General features: G+C 42.3%; 1 protein-coding gene across 3 annotated transcripts in view; it reads left to right on the forward strand.

Moving 5' to 3' along the window:
- LOC142095160 (myosin heavy chain, skeletal muscle-like) overlaps window positions 1-22,732 on the forward strand; it is a 167,283-nt gene that overhangs the window by 110,845 nt on the left and 33,706 nt on the right. For all 3 annotated transcript variants that reach the window (XM_075177994.1, XM_075177993.1, XM_075177992.1), the window contains exons 8-11: window positions 10,492-10,619; window positions 17,876-18,072; window positions 20,196-20,328; window positions 21,809-22,025. In XM_075177994.1, coding sequence (XP_075034095.1) covers window positions 10,492-10,619; window positions 17,876-18,072; window positions 20,196-20,328; window positions 21,809-22,025 — 675 coding nt within the window. The remainder of the gene's footprint in view (window positions 1-10,491; window positions 10,620-17,875; window positions 18,073-20,195; window positions 20,329-21,808; window positions 22,026-22,732) is intronic.

A 22,732-nucleotide genomic window follows, 5' to 3' on the forward strand; every position in this document is an offset into this window, starting at 1 on the left:
CTGCACAGTATGTGCAGGTCCATTCAGCAGTGACAGTGTGCTGTCCCGCTGCTCTGATTGTGTTTAAAACACAATCAGAGCAGCCGGGCAGCACACTGTCACTGCTGAACAGACCTGCACAGTGTGTAGCTGTCGGCAGCAAGCCCCTGCTAGGGGGGGCGATCGGGGCGATCGCCCCCCCCCCCCCCCTGGATCCGCCACTGAGTCCAGGCCTGGATAACCTGTGGCTCCTGAGGTGTTGTGAAAACTACAAGTTCCAGAATGTTTTGCCAGCAGATAGCCAGCCGATAGCTGGCAGGGTATGCTGGGACTTGTAGTTTCACAACACCTGATGAGCCATAGGTTGGCCAAGCCTGTTGTAGTCTAGCAGGGCTATTTGCATTACCAGTATAGCCAGCTCATACATAAACAGTGGAACTGAAATCCCGGATTTGAGCTTTCAGTTCCGTTTGTATAAAAAAAATAAAAAAAGTTTAAAAATATAAAAAAATAGTAAAAATATAAAAAAATACCTGACAATAATGCACATGTAAAAAAAAAATGTTTTACTTCAATAATAAAGCCTGTTTTCTTTAAATATCTCCTGCCACGACCGTCATGCGATCCTTGTTATATATCACAGGTCTTTTCTTTGTTTAATAAATAGGCGCCTATATGTGGGAAGATTGTAGCCTCTGTCTTTGACTGTGGCATATATATGAGAATACATCATATTTACAGTATCATTGTGTACATTTCTATGTAAATTGAATAAATAGGACTTGTACAAGATGAAGAATTACTGTATTTGTATGCAGGTACATCATATGGCAGTGTTGACAACGTGATAGTCTTTACTCACTTTTACCATGCTTGCCCACTCTCCCGGGAGACTCCCAAATTCCGGGTCGGTTTCCCATTCTCCCACATCCCACCCACTTCCTAGTGAAGTGGGCAGGCAGGAAGTCCCCATGTCGCCATTCTCTGGGAATAGTGGCATTTTGGCCCCATCGCCTGTGGAAATAATGATGCGTTCGTGCCCCACAACCCTCTGTCAACTTTTAAGATTTCTCCTATATGGCTTCTCTAGAAAGTCACATAATTGAATGGAGGGGGCGGAGCTTAAATATGTGATGAAGCCACGCCCCCTCCACTCACTGCCGTGAATTTTTTGGGAGAGTAGGGAAGTACTCATCACATCCTATGTCTGCTGCCACAAGCATTTAAAAAAACATGTTTACATAGCAGCATTTAACCACTGGGTTTTTAAAGCATATCTACCTACCCTTAACTCATACTTGCCTACTTTGGCGAAGTCATTTCCGGGAGAGGGGCGTGACTGGAGGGGACAGGGCGCAGCCAAACGCGTCATTTTGACCCCGCCCCCGTGACAAAAATTCTGTTTTGCCATGGGGGGCGGGGCCAAAATGATGCGATTCACCGCAAATCGCGTCATGTTTGGAAGCCAGTAGCGGGATGCGGGAGACTTGCCAGCTCTCCCAGGAGTCTGTGAGACCGACCCGAATTTCGGGAGTCTCCCGGACATTCCGGGAGAGTTGGCAAGTATGCCTTAACTACAGCCTGAACTTAAGTCCTGAGTACACGGCCATTTTTATTTCAGTCTCCCTGCTGCTTCTGACAGAAGAACAGAGGATAACATTATAGTAAATATGGGCTGACAGGGTACATGGACGGTCCCTTGTCCTTTCGACAACCTTTCTTTCTATCATGCAAAATTGGTCCATATTGAAAAATGGAGATCAAATCCAGATATAAATCTTTAAATCCTTGGACTGTGTCTGGAAATTAGGGCAACGATTTAAACAGGGTTGTACCTGGGCGCAGTGCAGTGTTTTGCATTTCATCTGACAATCTCAGTAGAACTAATGAGGATTTAGAGAAAGTATCCTTACCCCCCTGTGGCTAATGTACTCGCACATCTCCAGTAATACAGAAAACTGTAGGAGGAAGCGCAGGTGATTCTTGTATATATATCACATGGTGATTCCTCCTGCAAGTAATGATTGAGGAGCCGGGGACTCGAGAAAGGATTGAAAATGCTGATATTGAGATTGGGGGTTGGAACAAGGCTGCTATGACACCATTATATGGAGCATACCTGGATTTACCTGATAGAGAATGTTCTAAAGCTGCACAGACCATGTTCAGAACAAATTACAAAATAAATCATTAACTCTGCAAAATGGTTTATCTCTAAAATGGAAAATAGTCAAAAATACATACATATAAATAGAAAATAAATAGTTGCTAGCATTTCAGGTGGAAGAGAGACTAAACAAACACATTCTGTTATCCTGCCCTGCTTGTCACGATCTACCGTGCCTTGTTACATTGTCTTGCATAAAAATCCACATTACAGCAAAGCTAAGCCATGCTTATCCCTAGAACTGCATATTCTTCCCGATGTAATCCTGGAGATGATCAACTGTCTGAAAAATAAAGCTGAACTACATAACATCATTCTTTATTTTATGTATTTACTGTGTGACACCTCATTCAGGTGGAAAATAGGATGTATTAATGGAAAGTCTGAAGCTGCTTATACGGCCGGGCTGGAGGCTGGCATATGGTTTGTTCATTTTGTAGATAGGAAAGTGGATATAGACAGCAGGCCTCACAGATACCATGTCTCCGGAATCATATAATTAATGATTCGATTTGCTGAGGTCTACGACTCGCTACTGTCCCAGATCTTTGTTTTGTTATATTTAAATAGAAAATCCACCCCTCCTTCCCTGTGTTCACCTTCCTGCTGACAACATTCAAAAAGTAATACTCTGCCTTCATGTACAATCCGGTTATATTTCTTAGTTCTTTATTATGCCAAAATATTCATTTTTATTGCAGTTTTTCTAGACTCTGCCATCTGGGCTGGGAGACCATTCCTTGATTGTACTATCATCATCATCACCATTTATTTATATAGCGCCACTAATTCCGCAGCGCTGTACAGAGAACTCACTCCCTGCAAAATTGGAGCTTACAGTCTAAATTCCTTAACATACACACACAGACAGACAGACACACTAGTGTGAATTTGTTAGCAGTCAATTAACCTACTAGTATGTTTTTGGAGTGTGGGAGGAAACCGGAGCACCTGGAGGAAACCCACGCAAACATGGGGAGAACATACAAACTTGACACAGATGAGGCCATGGTTGGGAATTGAACGCCAAATACATACTGGTAGGTTAATTGGCTGCTATTAAATTGCCCTTAGCCTCTCTCGGTCTGTGTGTGTGTATGTTAAGGGATTTAGAGTGTAAGCTCCAATGGGGCAGGGACTGGTGTGAATGAGTTCTCTGTACAGTGCTGCGGAATTAGTGGCGCTATATAATTCAATAGATGATGATGATCAGGGTGAAGCTTGCACCCATGCATATTGGTAGCCTCTGCATTCCCTAGTACCATAGCGTAATGCACCAGGTGAAAGTAAGAGAAGAGATTTGCCTGCTGCTCTCAATCAGTAATACTATTGGCCAACAGTTGCGTCTTCTCTTGGACTTAATTTCAGCATCCAGCCTGTGTCCAATGCAAGAGAAGGAAAATAACTTTATCAGCCAATATAACCGCTGACTGACAGAAGCCTCATTGGCCAGCCAGGATTGCTTGTTTGGTGTAGGGGGTCAAAAGATACAATATTTATTGGGCTCTTTTATGCCCAGTAAACAAAAAGTTGGTCTAAGATATGTCCACTAGCCACCTGGTTTTGCCCAGCTGTGCCCACTAGCCACTAGAATGATTGTTGTGAAGCACTCAGGGCAGAATTCAGTAAAGCGCATATGGGTGAGGGGCCTATTGTGCAAAATGTGTTCCTCTGGTTATACCACTGACTCATGTTGCTCAATTCAGGTAAATATAGGTGTTACATGTGGGTCCCACTAAAGAGGAGCGCTTGTCAAACAGTTTCCAACTACTTGAAAGATTATATAGATTGCTGAAAGGTCACCAACTCTACAAATAAACTTCTGATGTGGTGAAAAGGATCGGAGAACCAGAACATCAATATCATTACCATTTTTCCTTCGCTGCCATGATCGGACTCGCCCACTGGGATATCAGGGAAATCCCTGGCAGGCCCCAGAACCTGTGTTTTCCCTTCCCCCATTTCTTGCTCAGTGAGTTTTTCTTAGTGGCTTTCCACACCGCAGGCACCAATCAAACTACCAAATACCCTGCTGTTAACAGTGGGGATCAGTATTCTGCCCTGACTGGCTAAGCTACCTGTCTTTCAGTATAATGGAGGATGCCTAGGCTGACAGTCAGGGTGAACAGCCAGTCAGGGCAGGTGGCTGATTTGCTTCTTTACCCTGATGGTCTAGTTGGCTTCCTTTCCTGTCCCTTCCTTTCCCTCTGGTCCTCTTACCCTCCTCCCACTCTATTTCCTTCTGTTTATCACTTTTCCTTCCTTTCTGGCTTATTTCTCTTTCACCTTTATTTGAGCTAGCCCTACACAGAAAGTGCAGTAGAATGACAGCCTCACACCTCAGAGCAAGTGTGTGTGGTGGTGGGTAAGTATGTGGGAATAGGGTATCAATGTAAGCTAGGGGGCAATTAATGTGATGTGGGAGTTGGGTTATTAATGTAATATGGGTGTACTAATGAAATGTAGTGGGAGATATTTATGAAATGTAGCAGCAGTTGGGGGCTACTAACTTAATATGGGGTCTTTTTATTAAATGTGCGGGCGATACAACGGTATGGACTATTAATGCGGGAATTGGTGGGGGTTATTCTTGTAATGTGGAGAGCTCTTATTGTAGTGGGGGTTATTCTTGTAATGTGGAGAGCTCTTATTGTAGTGGGGTATATTTATGTAATGTGGAGAGCTCTTATTGTAGTGGGGGTTATTCTTGTAATGTGGAGAGCTCTTATTGTAGTGGGGGTTATTCTTGTATTGTGGAGAGCTCTTATTGTAGTGGGGGTTATTCATGTAATGTGGAGAGCTCTTATTGTAGTGGGGGTTATTCTTGTAATGTGGAGAGCTCTTATTGTAGTGGGGGTTATTCATGTAATGTGGAGAGCTCTTATTGTAGTGGGGGTTATTCTTGTAATGTGGAGAGCTCTTATTGTAGTGGGGGTTATTCTTGTAATGTGGAGAGCTCTTATTGTAGTGGGGTATATTTATGTAATGTGGAGAGCTCTTATTGTAGTGGGGGTTATTCTTGTAATGTGAAGAGCTCTTATTGTAGTGGGGGTTATTCTTGTAATGTGGAGAGCTCTTATTGTAGTGGGGGTTATTCATGTAATGTGGAGAGCTCTTATTGTAGTGGGGGTTATTCTTGTAATGTGGAGAGCTCTTATTGTAGTGGGGGTTATTCATGTAATGTGGAGAGCTCTTATTGTAGTGGGGTATATTTATGCAATGTGAGAGCTATTTATCTAATGTGTGTGCTAGTTTTGCAATGTAGCAACAGGTGGGGTTATTAATTTAAAATGGCGTATTTTTAATGCAATGTAGGGGCTATTAATGTAATGTGAAGTTGATGGAGCTATTAATATCCAATGTTAGGTCTCTTTATTAAATGTAGGGTTTAATAATTTAATGACAGGAAGAAGGCCAATTTATGAAATGTGGGTGTTATTATGTAATGTCAGCACTGGTTGGTGGATGGGGGAAAAGTGGCCTAGAATGTTGACTCATTGCTTGACTTTCAATGAGATGAATGGTACCTATGCCTTTTACTAACAGGGCATCTATATTCCAGGACCCAGCCAAGCAACAGACATTGAAACCAGATGTAGCAGGTAGTGAAATCTACAACAAAAAGTTGAGAGTTTAGAACAGTCTGCCAACCTATCTGATTCTGGTGGGACTCTCTGGACTTGGGGAACTGTTCTAGCTGCAGGGACAGTTGGGAGGTATGTGCCGCTTCCCAACGGTCTGCCAATCCTGTTTCCACCAGGCTCCCACAATCCACATTGTTTGATATCCAGTATATACACCATGTGTTGGAATTGGAGGCGCTAGTCTCAAAATACATTGGGCTCAGAGCTGTAACTTAAAATGTTAGACGTCTGGGGCAATAAATTAAAATGGCACCCCCCAGCCCTCAATTTTAACTAAATGTACCTAAAATATTCATAAACTGCACCCTCCTTCAGCATTGCGCCCTGGGCAGTCACTCCTATCGCACAGTCCTAGTTATGGCCCCAAGCGCTACGGAATTTGCTGGCGTTAGATAAATAAATGTTGATGATGATTGTGGCCCTGCATAGGCTGGTCATTCTCCCTCTACAGACTGACAAAGTGCTATTGCCATTGGTTTCTCCGGTGGACCCTTCATGCCCCAGGCCTACACTGGCTATCGCACTACATGTATCATAACAGCTTATATAATAACATTAGAGCTTATTATACATTACTGAACTATTTGTCTGTATAGAGAAGCTTTTTTGGTAGAATTTTGTTCTCATTGCTCACCTTCTCTCTGAAATTACATAGATCAATATCACATCTTGCCCACTGATGAACAATGGTTTCTAAACTGTAACACTCTCTGAAATGCAAAATAAGTGATCCACAGATTGCAATGAAGTCTGCACCACCTGTACAATGAATACTGATGTGCTGTATATAGCACGGTCTAGTTTCCAGGCACGTTTAATAATGAAGTAGCATGAACTAATAGAGAAGGAAGTTGCCAAGTGTAAGAATGAGAAGTTTTCTCAAGGATAAGAGAGCGACTCTCTGCCCATTCATCATTATTATCTGTGGCAGGTGTTTGTGATTGACAATAATGAGGACAGGAGCTCCGTACAAATGAACATCATGTGATGGATGGCTGGCAGGAGACAATGTCACACGCTTGTCATTCAATCATGTCCTGCTTGTGATGTAGCATGAAAGCAGACTTTCACCCATGAATGGTTTTATTAGCAAGCCAGCAAACCAAGTACACACACATTATTGCATTATTTATTGTAAGGTGGAAAAATATTTCACAGTGTTATGCTCTAATGAGAGTACTTAAGGAGAAATGTATTTTTTTTCACATTCAAAAAATGGATATTTCAAGTATATTAATAGCCTGTTATTGTGTGACACCATTAGTCTATTTCTGACAAACAAGTGCAGAGCTCAGAACGGCAAGAGGCCAGAGACAGGAAGGATGCAAATTTAGACTTTTCTGATTGGAGGAATTGGCTGGGTTGGGATAGGAGGATTCCTTGCAAAATTCAAGGTATGGACTTTATTGCCACGAGGCTGCGAAACCTTCGTTCCCATGTTAAATTATCTGATTTGAGAGCGTCGGCTTATACTCTCCAATCATACTTCCCAGCTTGTTTCAATCTAGGTACGACGGTCACATGGGCAAATGCAGTATTTGCAGAGGGGGGGTTTCCACACCACGCAAGCAGTGAACATGAATAGCATGCATGGGGGCGTGGCTATAATTTTAGACAGTGCTTGGCTGCTCTCCAACTCTTCCTATTCCCATAATATACATGGGCAATGCTGCGTGCACTACTGTCAAGAAGAGCTGTGTGAAGCGGGAGCAGAGTCCAGCCATCTCATTTATACAGTGGTCCAAGCTTGGAGGGGGTTTTCCCGGCACTAGGACCCCTCCCCTCGATTTTCCTATGGGTCATGATTTTAGGGGACTATCCCTCCCTCCTGCGGGTCAGAATTTATATCCATTTTCAGGACAGCTGGGAGGTGTGAGCTGCTAACAAGGTGTTTTAGGAGTGGGGAAGGGGGCTGAGTTTAGTTCAGTGCTGGGCATGCCACTGGGGAACGTGGAACATGTCAACCTGATGTAGACTCGAACACTGTCCCAATTTAAAAAAAAATCGTTACATGGTTAAACACATTAAAGAAGCTTTCTTGATATAATGGACAGGACACACGTGCAGCTGGGAGGTGGTTGACCACCCAGGAGCCACAAGCTTTGCTATTGGACAGTGTTTTGTTTAATCTGAATCTGTATATGGCTGATGAATCAGGAGACTTGGGCCCCCCTTTTGCTCTGGACCCCGGTTACATGCCCCTTCCTTGCCTATAATAATTTACCATTGCTACAAGGCCTTTGTACCCCACCCCCTCCATGCAATCTATATCTACCCCTTGATAGATACCTATTGATATATTCCACAGATTATTAAGTTACTAATTTCTTCAGAAGTCATGGAGAGGTCATGGTTTTGACCACAACTATAGCACTGTAATGGATTAGCTGGATTCGGTACTAATCTTGATTAGCGCTGGCTTACCTGAGGTGCGGAATCTAACGAACTCCCCGGTGTTCACAAAGAACCGGCCGCAAGGCGGGATGGACTTAGCTGCCGGAAGTCGCAGTTCGCGGTTCTCAGGCTCGCCGCAAGATGGAGTATAGCGGGAGGAGCAGTGAGTAGAGAAGATGTAGTCAGACTGCCGGTACTGGTGCACGGAGGAACTACAGTACCGAATTGACAGGCAGGCTCAGCGTGAAGGAGTCCGAGTTCAGTACACAGGTTGGCGGCAGAGGTACAAAGCAGAGGCGAAGAATCGTCAGACAATCCGGGTCAGGGTCACAGGCAATCAGGAATGGTCAGCAAGTCGGGTCGGTACACAGGAGCGGCAGAGGTACTAGAAAGGTGAACCAGGCAGGGACTGGTACACAGGAACACTCACAGAAGAAGCAGGCACAAGCATCCCCCAGGAGAACAGGAGCCAGGAAGCAGATAAGTTGCTCTGACACTGTGTCAGAGTGAAGTTTAAATACCTGCAGAGATTCAAAACCCCCTGTCACAGTTGGCTAAAATGCAATTAGATCCCTACGCTCTGCTGAAGATGGTTAGGCCCACTCACGGTTGCGGAGTCTAACAGGAAGGGGGTTTTCTCCAGGAACACCAGCAAGGGAGTATGGTCTTAGCAGCACCGAACCTGCAGGTCGCATTCCCGTGGGTGAGTGAACAGCAGAACGATGTGGAGGAGCCAGGAGGTGCAGGAAGTAACACTGGTACCAGCAGGTAAGTGGTAGAGACACAGGAGCAGTGGAAATATTTACTGATGGTCACTGAGGAGAATGCAGCGATGGATAATGGTGGACCCCAGCTAAGGAGTCACAGCAATGGTAGCTGCTCTGCGGAGCAGCGGTGAGAGAAATGAAGCTGTCACGATGAAGTACTCTGGAGATGGTAATAAAGATATTGGAGCAGCGATAGTTCAACACAGGCCACGAGCTGAGAACAAACTGAAGTAGCAGAGGTTACTCGGAATCAGGGCTGTCTTAACACATGGGCACGCTGGGCAGTTGCCCAGGGCCCCATGAGCATAGGGGGCCCCATAGGCTTGCCAACGTTTCAGTATATTATTCCAGGAGATTTATTCAGAACCTTCAAACTCTCTTTATTAGAAGGTTTAGGTGGACTAATCACCCCAGTATCAGCTGTTATCTGTACATGCGATCTTGCTGTTGTGAATATATATCTTGACCTTGACGAAAACAACGTAAACGTACTAATTGTACATAAGTGGGTGAGTGGTTATGTAGGTAGGGCTGCAGTGCACTGGCTGCAGGAAGTGAGCTTGAAGAACAGGCATCAGACAGGTGAATCCAGGAGGTTTAAATAGTGCTCCAATAACACCTAGTCAATAATAAATAGGGAGGAGGTCCTGAAGGGAAACAGAGCTTGCACCTGCGCAAAACTGACTGTAGATAAATGAATAGTGTGAGCCTGACTCCAGAACATGCCAGTTTCAAGATTAGTGAGAGGCAGGTAAAGAGACAGGTGTCCGTATGCAGGACCGGAGAGTGACAGCCCCGCCCCGAGTTGCGGTCATGTGACCGCCGCACCCGGAAGTGCGGCTTCCGGGACAGACGGAGCGGCGGTGGAACGATGAGAAGGTAAGTTCGCAACAAACACTATCTGTTGACCCAGTTTCCTCCCACAGTTCAAAAACATACTGGTAGGTTAGCTGGCATCTGACAAAATGGACCATAGTGTGTGTGTTTATGTGTTAGGGAATTTAGAATGTAAACTGCAATTGGGCAGGGACTGGTGTGAATGATTACATATTATCTGCATAGCACTTCATAATATGATAGGCACTTTATAAAATAATTATTTCTTTACTGGCCTCTCGAGAGATCTGCAGAACAAGATTCTTGATAAAGTAGTATAACCTCTGATACCTGGATATATGTAGTTGTGATAAATACTGAGCACTGCTCAGGGCTCATAGTAGCTTTGGTCCACCACGATGTATGACCACGTACAGTGTTTAATATCAGGGCTGTGTCTACATATAAAACACAGTGCTTTGCTGCCTGTCTGAAGCCATAGTACTGTAGAGATTAATGCTGGTTCTATGCAGAGTCCATTTATCCAGGCAATGCTCCATTTTCTGAAGAACATATATTAAAGCATGGTGAGAAAATGTTATGAACCAGCTCTATGGGAATGTCATTCTTCTTTTCTGTTAATAAATTAGCCCATATCATATTCAAGTTCGTCCCACCTGAGGGATCCACTTTGTCTTATGTAGAAAATGTCATTTTTTTTCAGTAGAAAACAGTGAATTAAATCAACAAGTAGAAGAGCTGGAAAGTCGCACAACACAATGGAATAGGACAAAGCTGTTACTCACATCTCAGACTGAAGATCTGAAGAAACAGCTGGAAGAGGAAAACAAGGTACCATATCATCCCCAACTTACCCATTCTCATCCAACAGACCGTCTTATGTACCATATCATCACTAACTTGCCCATTCACATTCAACAGACTGCCTTACGTACCATATCATCCCTAACTTGCCCATTCACATTCAACAGACCGTCTTATGCACCATATCATCCCTAAGTTGCCCATTCACATTCAACAGACCGTCTTATGTACCATATCATCCCTAACTTGCCCATTCACATTCAACAGACCGCCTTATGTACCATATCATCCCTAACTTGCCCATTCACATTCAACAGACCGTCTTATGCACCATATCATTCCTAAGTTGCCCATTCACATCCAACAGACCGTCTTATGTACCATATCATCCCTAACTTGCCCATTCTCATTCAACAGACCGTCTTATGCACCATATCATCCCTAAGTTGCCCATTCACATTCAACAGACCGTCTTATGTACCATATCATCCCTAACTTGCCCATTCACATTCAACAGACCACCTTATGCACCATATCATCCCTAAGTTGCCCATTCACATTCAACAGACCGTCTTATGCACCATACCATCCCTAAGTTGCCCATTCACATTCAACAGACCGTCTTATGTACCATATCATCCCTAACTTGCCCATTCACATTCAACAGACCGCCTTATGTACCATATCATCCCTAACTTGCCCATTCACATTCAACAGACCGTCTTATGCACCATATCATCCCTAAGTTGCTCATTCACATCCAACAGACCGTCTTATGTACCATATCATCCCTAACTTGCCCATTCACATTCAACAGACCACCTTATGCACCATATCATCCCTAAGTTGCCCATTCACATTCATTCAACAGACCGTATTATGCACCATATCATCCCTAACTTGTCCATTCACATTCAACAGACCGTCTTATGCACCATATCATCCCTAAGTTGCCCATTCACATTCAACAGACCATCTTATGTACCATATCATCACAAACTTGCCCATTCACATCCAACAGACCGTCTTATGCACCATATCATCCCTAAGTTGCCCATTCACATCCAACAGACCACCTTATGTACCATATCATCCCTAAGTTGCCCATTCACATTCAACAGACCGTCCTATGTACCATATCATCCCTAACTTGCCCATTCACATTCAACAGACCGTCTTATGTACCATATCATCACAAACTTGCCCATTCACATCCAACAGACCGTCTTATGCACCATATCATCCCTAACTTGCCCACTCTAATACAACAGACCATGTTCCTGACCACCAGGGTCAACACTGCAAATATAGACTCTTTGCTGAAACTTAATGTAATTGTCAATAAAAGCCTTTCACACTTATGAAGTGCTTGTAATTTAATTCAGTGTAACATAGCAACATCTGACAAAAAGGTCTAAAAACACTGAAGCAGCAAACTTTGTGGAAACCAATACTTGTGTCATTCTTAAAACTTTTAGCCATGACTGTCCATAATATCAATCTAACCACTTGCCCCAGTGATGTGTATAGTTAATCAATTGCATTTTTATCTGTAGCTAGGTTCTTCCTAATGCCATCAGCAATGTATGCAAACGAGAGGGAGGAGAGTGTTTTAAAAAAAACAAATGATATTAGTGTTTTTAACATTTATCTCAATTATTTTTATGTTTAAAAAAGTTAAATACTGACTGTTTTTTCATGTAGCACACAAATACTTGATAGCTTATTTGTACACTGAAATTTAAAGTTGATATTTGTGTGCTACATGAAAAAACAGTCAGTATTTAACTTGTGTGCAAAACAGAAAACTAATTTGCATCCCTTGCATTGTATTATGGTTTTGTCCAGGAGACTGAAATAAGAAGTTTCTCAAGTTAAGATCCTTAATGAATCAGGCCCATGGTTTGCAAAACTTATGCTGACCCAAGGTGGAACAAAAAGCATGTATTACATTGTTTTCTAACCTATCTACTTCTGAGTTGGAGATTTCAACTGATGTGTATCAATTCATTTTGAAAGCATGGCGGTTTGGGCTCTTACATCACCCTACCTTCATTATTCGCTTTAATTAATATCAGCAGGCAGCCAGGGATGCTTTCTCACTTACACTGTTGCAGGTAACTCTTAGGGGCATATTCAATTGTTGGCGTTACTGCCTAAAGAAACGCGGTGCATGCACTATTACCGTCATTACAGTAATAGTGTGCGTAAATACCGTTATTACGGTACTGTTCTCTCTGGATTTCAGCTCGCGGCCCGTTAAAAGATTAAGGGGCCATCTCTTTTTTTCGTTTTTATTTAATTAATTAATTGTCCCTTAAAATATAAGACCTGGCAGACCATTTGCCCACCACCCTCATATTCCAAAGCGGGTGTGATCTCAAAATATAAGCAACCCTCAGTATTATGTTGGGCAGGACTTCAAAACACCAGAAATGTAATGTTTCTTATTTTGTTTTTTTATCTCATGCATTGATGGTTGCTCATGTAACCTAGTATCTGGATTACAGTAGTTTGATAAATGTAGAGTTTAAATGCTACAGTTCTTTAGGAAGGAAATGCTGGTATCTTCAAGCCCCTTTGGGCATGTTACTCAATCATCAAATCTATCAAAAATTTAAATGAAGGCGTTATTGTCAACTTTTCATAAACAAGTTTCCAAGAATTATCTCCAAACATAAATCACTACAATGCCAAAAGGGAAGAAAGCATGCAAAACTAAACATAATGGATTGCCGCAAATTTAAAATTGAAATTCAGATGGAGTGGAGTTTATTGCAGTATAGAAATTGAAGGATTAAGTGGGGATCATGTGCTATATTTATACAGATGTTATATTTATTAGCTATTCGCAGCTCAGGATTTTTAAGTAAATTACAAAAAAATACTGTGCCGGGGTGTACCATTGACTTAAATAACTCTGCTCCTCCTCTGTCTCTCTCTATCTCTCTCTCTCCATCACTTTCTCTCTTTATATTTATCTCTGACTCCATCTCTCTCACCCTCTTTTCATCTCTCTCTCTCTCTCTCTCTCTCCTCATCTCTCTCTCTTCATATCTCTCTCCGTCTCTCTCTCCCTCTCTCTTTCTCCTTATTGTTAATATGGAGCGCTACGCTCCATCTCCCATCTTGGTAGAGGTGTCCCCTGTGATCTAGTGAAGCGATCTAGTGAAGACAGGAAGTGGTGCAGCCTCCAGCCTGAGCATGCACAGGAAGTTTGGCTCCCAGCTGGTTCTTCCAGTGAAAGTTGAACTGTAAAGAGTTTATAACTAGAGCTGCATCCTTTTTGTGTAAACTTACTTATATATAGATATATAAAGTGAGCGGAAGCACAAAAATATATATAAGCAACCTGTTCTCTAACATTGCCCACAATATAAGCTTACCATCTACATATATTAATGTACTATAATAGTCTTAAGTACATTAAATGTATAAGTTTGTCATACTGCCTGTCTGTTGCAATCAGTATCAACTATAAGCTACTCTATATATGTATAAACCATCTGTTACAAAAAGTTCAGAAGTAAAACAAACAAATTTGGTTAAGTCTAAAAGCTTCTTGTGGTTTAACAACTACCACCAACACCGCTGACACCTATTACATATAACAGCACAAGTGCCCTGATAATAGGTTTATGCCAAAACATATCTCTCTCTCCTTCTCTCTCTCCATATCTCTCACCATATCTCTCTCTCCCTCCATATCTCTCTCTCTCTCCATATCTCTCTCTCCATATATCTATCTCTCTCCATATCGCTCTCTCCCTCCATCTCTCTCTCTCTCTCCATATCTCTCTCTCTCTCTCTCCATATCTCTCTCTCCATCTCTCTCTCCATATATCTATCTCTCTCCATATCTCTCTCTCTCTCTCTCCATCTCCCTTTCTCTTGCTCTTATCATCTCTCCCTCCATCTCTTTCTTCATATCTCTCTCTCCCCATCTCTCTCTCTCTTTCTCTCCTTATATCTATCTCTCTCCATCTCTCTCTTCATATCTGTCTCTCCCTTGCTCTCACCATCTCTCTCTCCCTTGCTCTCACCATCTCTCTCTCCATATCTCTCTCTTTTTCTCCATTTCTCTCTCCATATCAATTTCTCTCTCTCTCCATCTCTCTTCATATAGATAGATATATATCCTATTTCAAATTCGAAATGCAAAATGATATACAATGTAGGGATCCTGGGGGATTTTTTTGTATGAGAGAAGGTTGCAAATGTTAATTTCTGTTCTTCCTATTGAGAGGGCTACCTCAGGAGGTGACCCATCCCCTAGACTAGCAGCGTTTTTGAGACATTCCACTGAGGGTTATTAAATGTTGCTAGCGCCAGGTATTGATTACTTTATCATTGTTTATCTCAGCAAACGCTTCTTTAGAGCGACATGAAATTGCATTCCCCAGTTTGCTGTTAGCCACATAAAATCTTTGTGGTTACAAACTATTTTTTTCCTTTCATCCCTGTCTTTGATCTTTGTGCAGTTCTGCTGTGTATACCATACTAAGACCTAGATCTCTGTTACACGGAAGAAGTTTTTACAGATGGATTCAGTTTAATAGGGACTGGGTTATTTGCCAGACAATTAGTCTCTCTCACTCTCCATATCTCTCTCTCTCTCCATATCTCCATCTCTCTCTCCACCGCCCTTTCTCTCTCCATATCTCTCTCCATATCTCCATCTCTCTCTCCCCATCTCCATCTCTCTCTCCACCTCCCTTTCTTTCTCCATATCTCTCTCCATATCTCCATCTCTCTCTCCCCATCTCCATCTCTCTCTCCACCGCCCTTTCTCTCTCTCCATATCTCTCTCCATATCTCCATCTCTCTCTCCCCATCTCCATCTCTCTCTCCACCGCCCTTTCTCTCTCCATATCTCTCTCCATATCTCCATCTCTCTCTCCCCATCTCCATCTCTCTCTCCACCTCCCTTTCTCTCTCCATCTCTCTCTCCATATCTCCATCTCTCTCTCCCCATCTCCATCTCTCTCTCCACCTCCCTTTCTCTCTCCATCTCTCTCTCCATATCTCTCTCCATATCTCCATCTCTCTCTCCCCATCTCCATCTCTCTCTCCACCTCCCTTTCTCTCTCCATATCTCTCTCCATATCTCCATCTCTCTCTCCCCATCTCCATCTCTCTCTCCACCTCCCTTTCTCTCTCCATCTCTCTCTCCATATCTCTCTCCATATCTCCATCTCTCTCTCCCCATCTCCATCTCTCTCTCCACCTCCCTTTCTCTCTCCATATCTTTCTCCATATCTCCATCTCTCTCTCCACATCTCTCTCCATATCTCCATCTCTCTCTCCCCATCTCCATCTCTCTTTCCACCGCCCTTTCTCTCTCCATATCTCCATCTCTCTTTCTCCATCTCCATCTCTCTCTCTGTTACAGCTCACGCCCCAGGTATCAGCTCCTAGAACCGCTTCAGAGGTCTTCACCTATAGGAACCGCTTTTCCGTAGAGCTAGATGCACTCACAGGTACTCTGATGCCCCCAGGTCTTGTACTCTAGTAGTAGGAGCGGATACCGTGAGAACGAAGCGCTGATGAATGCAGCGGTGGAGTGATAATTCCAGCTGAGGCTGGAGGGTGTCAGCGAAATTATAATGTCAAGGTCCAAGCCAGGGTCAAATGGGTCACAGGCAAAACAGCAGCGTAAGAGTCCAGGCAATAGATCAAGGGTCACAAGCAATCAATCGTAGTCAGTATCCAGGCGATAGGTCAAGGGTCACAAGCAATCAATCATAGTCAGTATCCAGGCAAGGGTCGGCAACTATAATCAGAATCCAATGGGTAACAGAGAGCAAGGGACACAGCAGGGAGTATGCAGCAAAGCAGGGACTATAACCGTCAGGGAGGGCTTGCCCCTTCCTGCCTTATATATGAGTATGGCCCAATGAAAATGTTTCAGCCACAGGGAAATAATTAGCCACCTGGGGCTAATTACACTAATTAGCGCACGCGCCCGGCTGCCCTAGATGCCGGGACGCGGCGCTGCAGACAAAGAGCGTCATGACCGTTGCCTTGGCAACGGCCGGGACAATGCGGAAGTGACGTCTTGACCTCTCCATGTCTCCCTCTCTCTCCATCTTTCTCTCTCTCTCTCTCTCTCTCTTGATATAGATAGATATATATCCTATTTCAAATTCGAAATGCAAAATGATATACAATGTAGGGATCCTGGGGGATTTTTTTTGTGTGAGACAAGGCTGCAAATGTTAATTTCTGTTCTTCCTATTGAGAGGGCTATCTCAGCAAAAGGTTCTTTAGAGCGACATGAAATTGCATTTCCCAGTTTGCTGTTAGTCACATAAAATCTTTGTGGTTACAAATTATTTTTTTTCCTTTCATCCCTGTCTTTGATCTTTGTGCAGTTCTGCTGTGTATACCATACTAAGACCTAGATCTCTGTTACACAGAAGAAGATTTTCCAGATGGATTCAGTTTAATAGGGACTGGGTTATTTGGCAGACAATTAGTAAACATACTTGAGACATTGTTATGAATGTACAAATACGGGTTTGTACTGTGTAATGACATCAGAGAGAGGAAACATAAGGGCTATAAAACATGTATTCTCACGAACAAGAACAGGTTGTGGCCTAAACAGGAAAAGGTTAATGTACACTTAATTTAGTACCATAGTGTCACTGTTGTAAATGGACCATGCTAAACACTACCCTCACCTTTCCTGTACATGCCATTCAAATGATTGTTATATATCAAAGTTGACTTCAAGTGTGAAATAGAAGCACAGCAGTTAATACACTTAAAAGGATATGTTCCAAAGTGTTGATAATGAAAAGAAACAGAATGTTCTGTGGTTTTTTTATGCTTTTGATGTTAAAATACCTTTATATTCTATTATAATTTCCATAATTTATCCATGACAAGTAGAAAAGTGATGTTAAAATATAGGACAAACTTATACATCTTGGGCCTGATTCATTAAGGATCTTACCTTAAGAAACTTCTTATTTCAGTCTCCTGGACAAAATCATGTTACAATGCAAGGGGTGCAAATTAGTATTCTGTTTTGCACATTAGTTAAATACTGACTGTTTTTTCATGTAGCACACAAATATCAACTTCAAATTTCAGTGTACAAATAGGCTGAATATGGTTTTGTTCAGGAGACTGAAATAAGAAGTTTCTTAAGTTAAGATCCTTAATGAATCAGACCCTTTATTCCCATCTTCTTAAATGAGAAGTACAACTTAAGTACAATTTAGTGTTTATATTTTTTCGTGTATCGATTCAATGTTCTCTCTATATATGTCAAGGCGAAGAGTGTGGTCGCGGCCTCCTTGTCTAGTTTGAAGCTTGACTATGAAATGTTGAAGGAACAATTGGAGGAAGAGTTGGAGAGTAAAGCTGAGCTCCAGAGACAGATTTCTAAGCTGAACAATGAGGTCACGCACTGGAGGACGCGATACGAGAATGAGGCGATACAGCGAACTGAGGAGCTGGAGGAAGCCAAGTGAGAAAAACTGATGCCAAGATCTTTGGTCTTAACACTAATTATATTGCTAGCTCCACTACTAACCCATAGTAATATATCCAGTCATGACAGTGGAACGAGCCTTAGCCCAAAATATTAAGCTAGCCCAAATTTACTGATTGAGTCGTATTCATTTCACGGAGTAGTATTCATTTCAGTGAACCATGCACCATGGCTAAGGGACAGGTGGTCAATCTTTTCTGTTTTGAGACAGATCTCCCATAATTCTAGTTGTGGATTACTTTCAATATATTAGTTATGACAAGGTGTGCCGTTCATTGCAATGGATTCTACTCCATCAATATGTAGCCCAGGGCCATAGCCACATATAAATAAATAAGCACAGTCTAAATATTCTGTGTAGACCACTACTCATCTTCACCAAAACTGCTCCTCCTAAAGCTACCCTCATCTGCCCTTATCTGGCTGCCTCATTTTATAATAGTGCACTCATTTTAGCCCTAGCCAAACAGCTTCAGCCATCTCATACAGTCTCCGGCATTCCAAAACCCAACCATAGCACATTAAACAGACCCGCTACCTGCAAATCTCTCCCCCACTGCTAAATGTCACCAGAAACTGCAAAATCTGCCTCTCTTCCCGTGACCTCTCCCCTTCTCTATTATCTAGTCTGACCGCATGGTCTCTCTTCTGCATGGATGCTATTTAATGCTCTACAAGTCTAAAGCAGAGCTTTCCTTCATTCCTCATATCTCGGTCGTCAACACCACATTTTCCTCAGTCTCCCAAGACTGCCGCTTTGTTGTCACCATTGACTCCACACTCTGCTGTAATTCTCACATCCATTCTTCATCCTATAACATCCATCTTTGCAACATTGGTAAAATATGCCCTTTTCGTATCCAACATGCAACCAAAACTCTTACCCATTCTCTCTTAAGTTCCCACTTTAATGCAGCCTCCTCCTATCTGCACCACTCACTTCCGTCTACAAGACTTCTCCAGTGCTGCAACCCATTTATGGAGTTCCCTACAATGCCTGATCAGACTCTCACCTATCTCAAAATCTTTAAAAGCTCTCTGAAGACCCAGATTTTTACCAGGACCCACCATACTACTACCTATACTACTCTCACTACTACATCCCCCTACTGTCTCAATCTCCACTCTTGAGACACACCCAATCCTTTTAATTTTGCATTGCGCTTATTGCACTAGATTGTCAACGGTGCCTTCTCTTGTGTTCTAAGTGCAAGATAGAGAAAACAGCTTGAGCTATAAGTCTATCATAGACAGGTCTAAAAATAAACCTTTTTTGTGTCTCTTTTTCTGGCAGTTTTTCTTAACCATCGGTGGTTTTGACTGTTTTCAAACCACCAGACATCGCCGGCAGTCTAACATTCCAGTCTCAAACCGCCGTATAGTAAATGTGGCAGGTTTTTTAGCACTAAACCACTGGCGATGTGCAGCTGATTAAAACTGCCTAAAAAAAAAAGGTTTTGTAGTAAATTTAGCCCTGAGACTGGAAGGAAGACCTACGAAAAAAAATAGATGTTTAAATAACTCACTTTAAAGATCATCAATAGAGGAATGGACCAATTCCCAGAACACTCCAGTTAACGGTCAGTGAACATTTAACATTCACCAAGATAATGGGAGTTTTATAATAGAGCATCGTTAATTAATACGTGCAGATTAGCTGCACTTTCACTTTAGGCTTAAGAAAGGCTTAATTAATCTATTTTAGCTGTAAAACCAATAAAAGAAAGGAGCATTTAATAAAAAATATCAACTAATGAGACATAAGTTTTTATCAATCCAACACTGGATAACTGAAAGCTAATTTCTGATTGGTTAGTATGGTTGCTATAACATATAGGTCCCAATTGCACCATGCTCAGACTATATAGACCCATTATTCAGTGCTCTTTTGCTCCAATCACTTATCATCTCTATTAAATAAATAAATACATTTATTCTACTAATAATAGGAAAACATGTGTCAAGCTGATGAAACAAACATAATCCCTCTGCCGCGGGAATTCTGGCGCCCCAGGCTCGCGTTTAATTAGCTTTTACACAAAATCAGGGCTCACCATCTCTCCTTTATAAGTCTTCATGACTGTTCCATCTTCCAATAGGAGGAAACTAGCCGCCCGTTTACTGGAGGCTGAGGAAGCTGTGGAAATGACTCAGACCAAATGCTCCAATCTGGAAAAAACAAAACAGCGGCTTCAGGGGGAGATGGAAGATATCTGCATGGACCTTGAGAAGGTAAACTCACTGTCCTGACACATTGGTTTTATATGAAGACGTTTTGGGATTTGTCCGCGCTGTGGAAGTATTACAGTACAATACATTTGGAAAAGTTCTAATACAGGAGTCTGTTGGGATATAGAACCAGCGCTACAGTAATACTGTATACAATAAAAGAGTCGGGAATATTCAGCGCTTCCTTGTACGTGTGTAGATGTATTAATCTGGTGCCACATGGTGAATGCATTAAACTAGGAATTATTATTATTAGTATTATTATTAATTTTTATTATTAATTTTTATTTATAAGGCGCCACTAGGTATCCGTAGCGCCGTACAGGGACAGACAGAAACACGATACAGGGAGAGACAGCACGGAACAGTTTACAAAAAGCACAGTAACTCGGAAGCTCAATGTACAGCTAGATGAGAGGTGAGAGCCCCCAGCGGTGTAGCTAGAGGGGCAGAAGGGCAGGAGGACCTCACGGAGGAGACAAGGAGCTGGAGAGCAGAGTTAAGGTGGTGGAGAACAGGAGGAGAGGAATTAGTGACATAACTGAGGTACAAAGCACGCTGTGATCATCCTCAGTGGCGTCACTAGTTCTTACTGAGTTCATAGACAGAGAGGTAGATTCCATGTGGAACATCGCGTCCGCGAGATTCTTACAGAAGTATCTGCTGATTTTTCCTCATGCCCTATAGAGATGCAAGGAAAAATGAGCGGATATTTTACCGTAGTAACGGTAAAAATGCGCAGCCGTGATGTTCTGAGGACCAACGGGGCTGCTTGAATTTCTCCTTGAATGGTAGTTTAGGCCAAAAAACAGCTGGTTCCACTTACTGCAGACAACAGGGACACTTCAGAGCACAGTTAACACACATGGTGTATCTGCATAAATCTTTGCACAATCATTGTTGATTTACATTTTTTTACCATAACTCAAATGCTCTTAGATTACAAAAGTGGAAAGGTCACATTAAAGCCCGGCCTATTATCAAATTGGTGGTTTCTGCCTCACAGCACTGGGGTCATGAGTTTGATTCCCGACCATGGCCTTATCTGTGTGGAGTTTGTATATTCTCCCAGTGTTTGCGTGGGTTTCCTCCGGGTGCCCTGATTTCCTCCAACACTCCAAAAACATACTAGTAGGTTAATTGGCTGCTGACAAAATTAACCCTAGTGTGTGTCAGAAAATTTTGAGTGTAAGCCCCATTGGGGCAGGGACTGATGTGAGTGGAAAAATATTGTCTGTACAGCTCTGCTTAAGTGGCGGCACTATATAAATAAATACATTTTCCATTTTTCTGCTCTATAAATTTCTCTCTATTCTAATATTTTAAATGCAACGTTAACATTTTAGAACACAATGTTAGAAACAGCACCAGTGCCTCTTATTTGTCCTTTTTTAATGTATTAATGTGTGAACAGCACATAAAAAAGCAGATAGCTGTGAACGAGCTCTGAGAGATCCGAATAAAGCTTTTCTTTGCGGTCCAGACTAACGCTGACACAATGGCTTTGGACAAAAAGCAGCGACTGCTCGATAAGCAAATTATGGAATGGCGTCAGAAGTACGAGGAGATTCACGGGGAACTAGAGGGATCACAGAAGGAATGTCGTCTCTACGCCACAGACCTTTTCAAAATCAAAACTGCCTTTGAAGAGACACAGGAGCAGCTGATCTCCCTGAAGCGGGAGAACAGAATACTTCAAGGTGAGTATTGGAAATCACAATTTAATGGTTTTTAAAATGTTATGATTTTTTTTTTTATGTTGTGCTTTTCTCTGTATTTTTTGTACATATCTTTATTTTTATAAAATGGACTTAAGTCTCTCTGCTAGCTGTTCAGTGGGAATCCTATTTGGGATCCACCTTCTTCTGTGCTGTGGAAATCCATTCCAAAGTAGGCTGCTACTTTGGAATACCACTCCCCATGGCATGATTCCATCTCCATGTAATAACATGTCAAGGTTCCAGTGATAACATTAACTATGCTTAAATTTTCAAATGTCCTCGTGTTGGCAGGCTGAAGTGTTAGAATGCCGTGGTTGGATCTTCTGTTTGATGGCATTCTTTCAGTAGAGGTTCCATAAAGAACCTCTCCCAATTTAAAGATAAATAAATAAATAATAGTGATTGCTCATTGCAATAAACTCCCTCTGTAACTGGGCCTACAATCCTATTTCTCATAAAAGGGCACAGAGACAAAATGACTGGTCTAAGAAGCAGCAATCAAACTTAGGTCCAAAATATTTCTGTCATTGTCAGCACGATTAAAGGTGTGTCTACCTTGTACGAACCCTTTAGTGGGTGCCTCTGTGAAAAATGATTTGATGGAGATCTCTCTGCTGAAAACCTCATTATAAACTTGTATTCACTGCTGGTCCGCAAAATTCTGCCACTGAAGCTCATACGTATAA

Source organism: Mixophyes fleayi, chromosome 6 (assembly GCF_038048845.1).
Source record: "Mixophyes fleayi isolate aMixFle1 chromosome 6, aMixFle1.hap1, whole genome shotgun sequence".
Lineage (NCBI taxonomy): Eukaryota > Metazoa > Chordata > Amphibia > Anura > Limnodynastidae > Mixophyes > Mixophyes fleayi.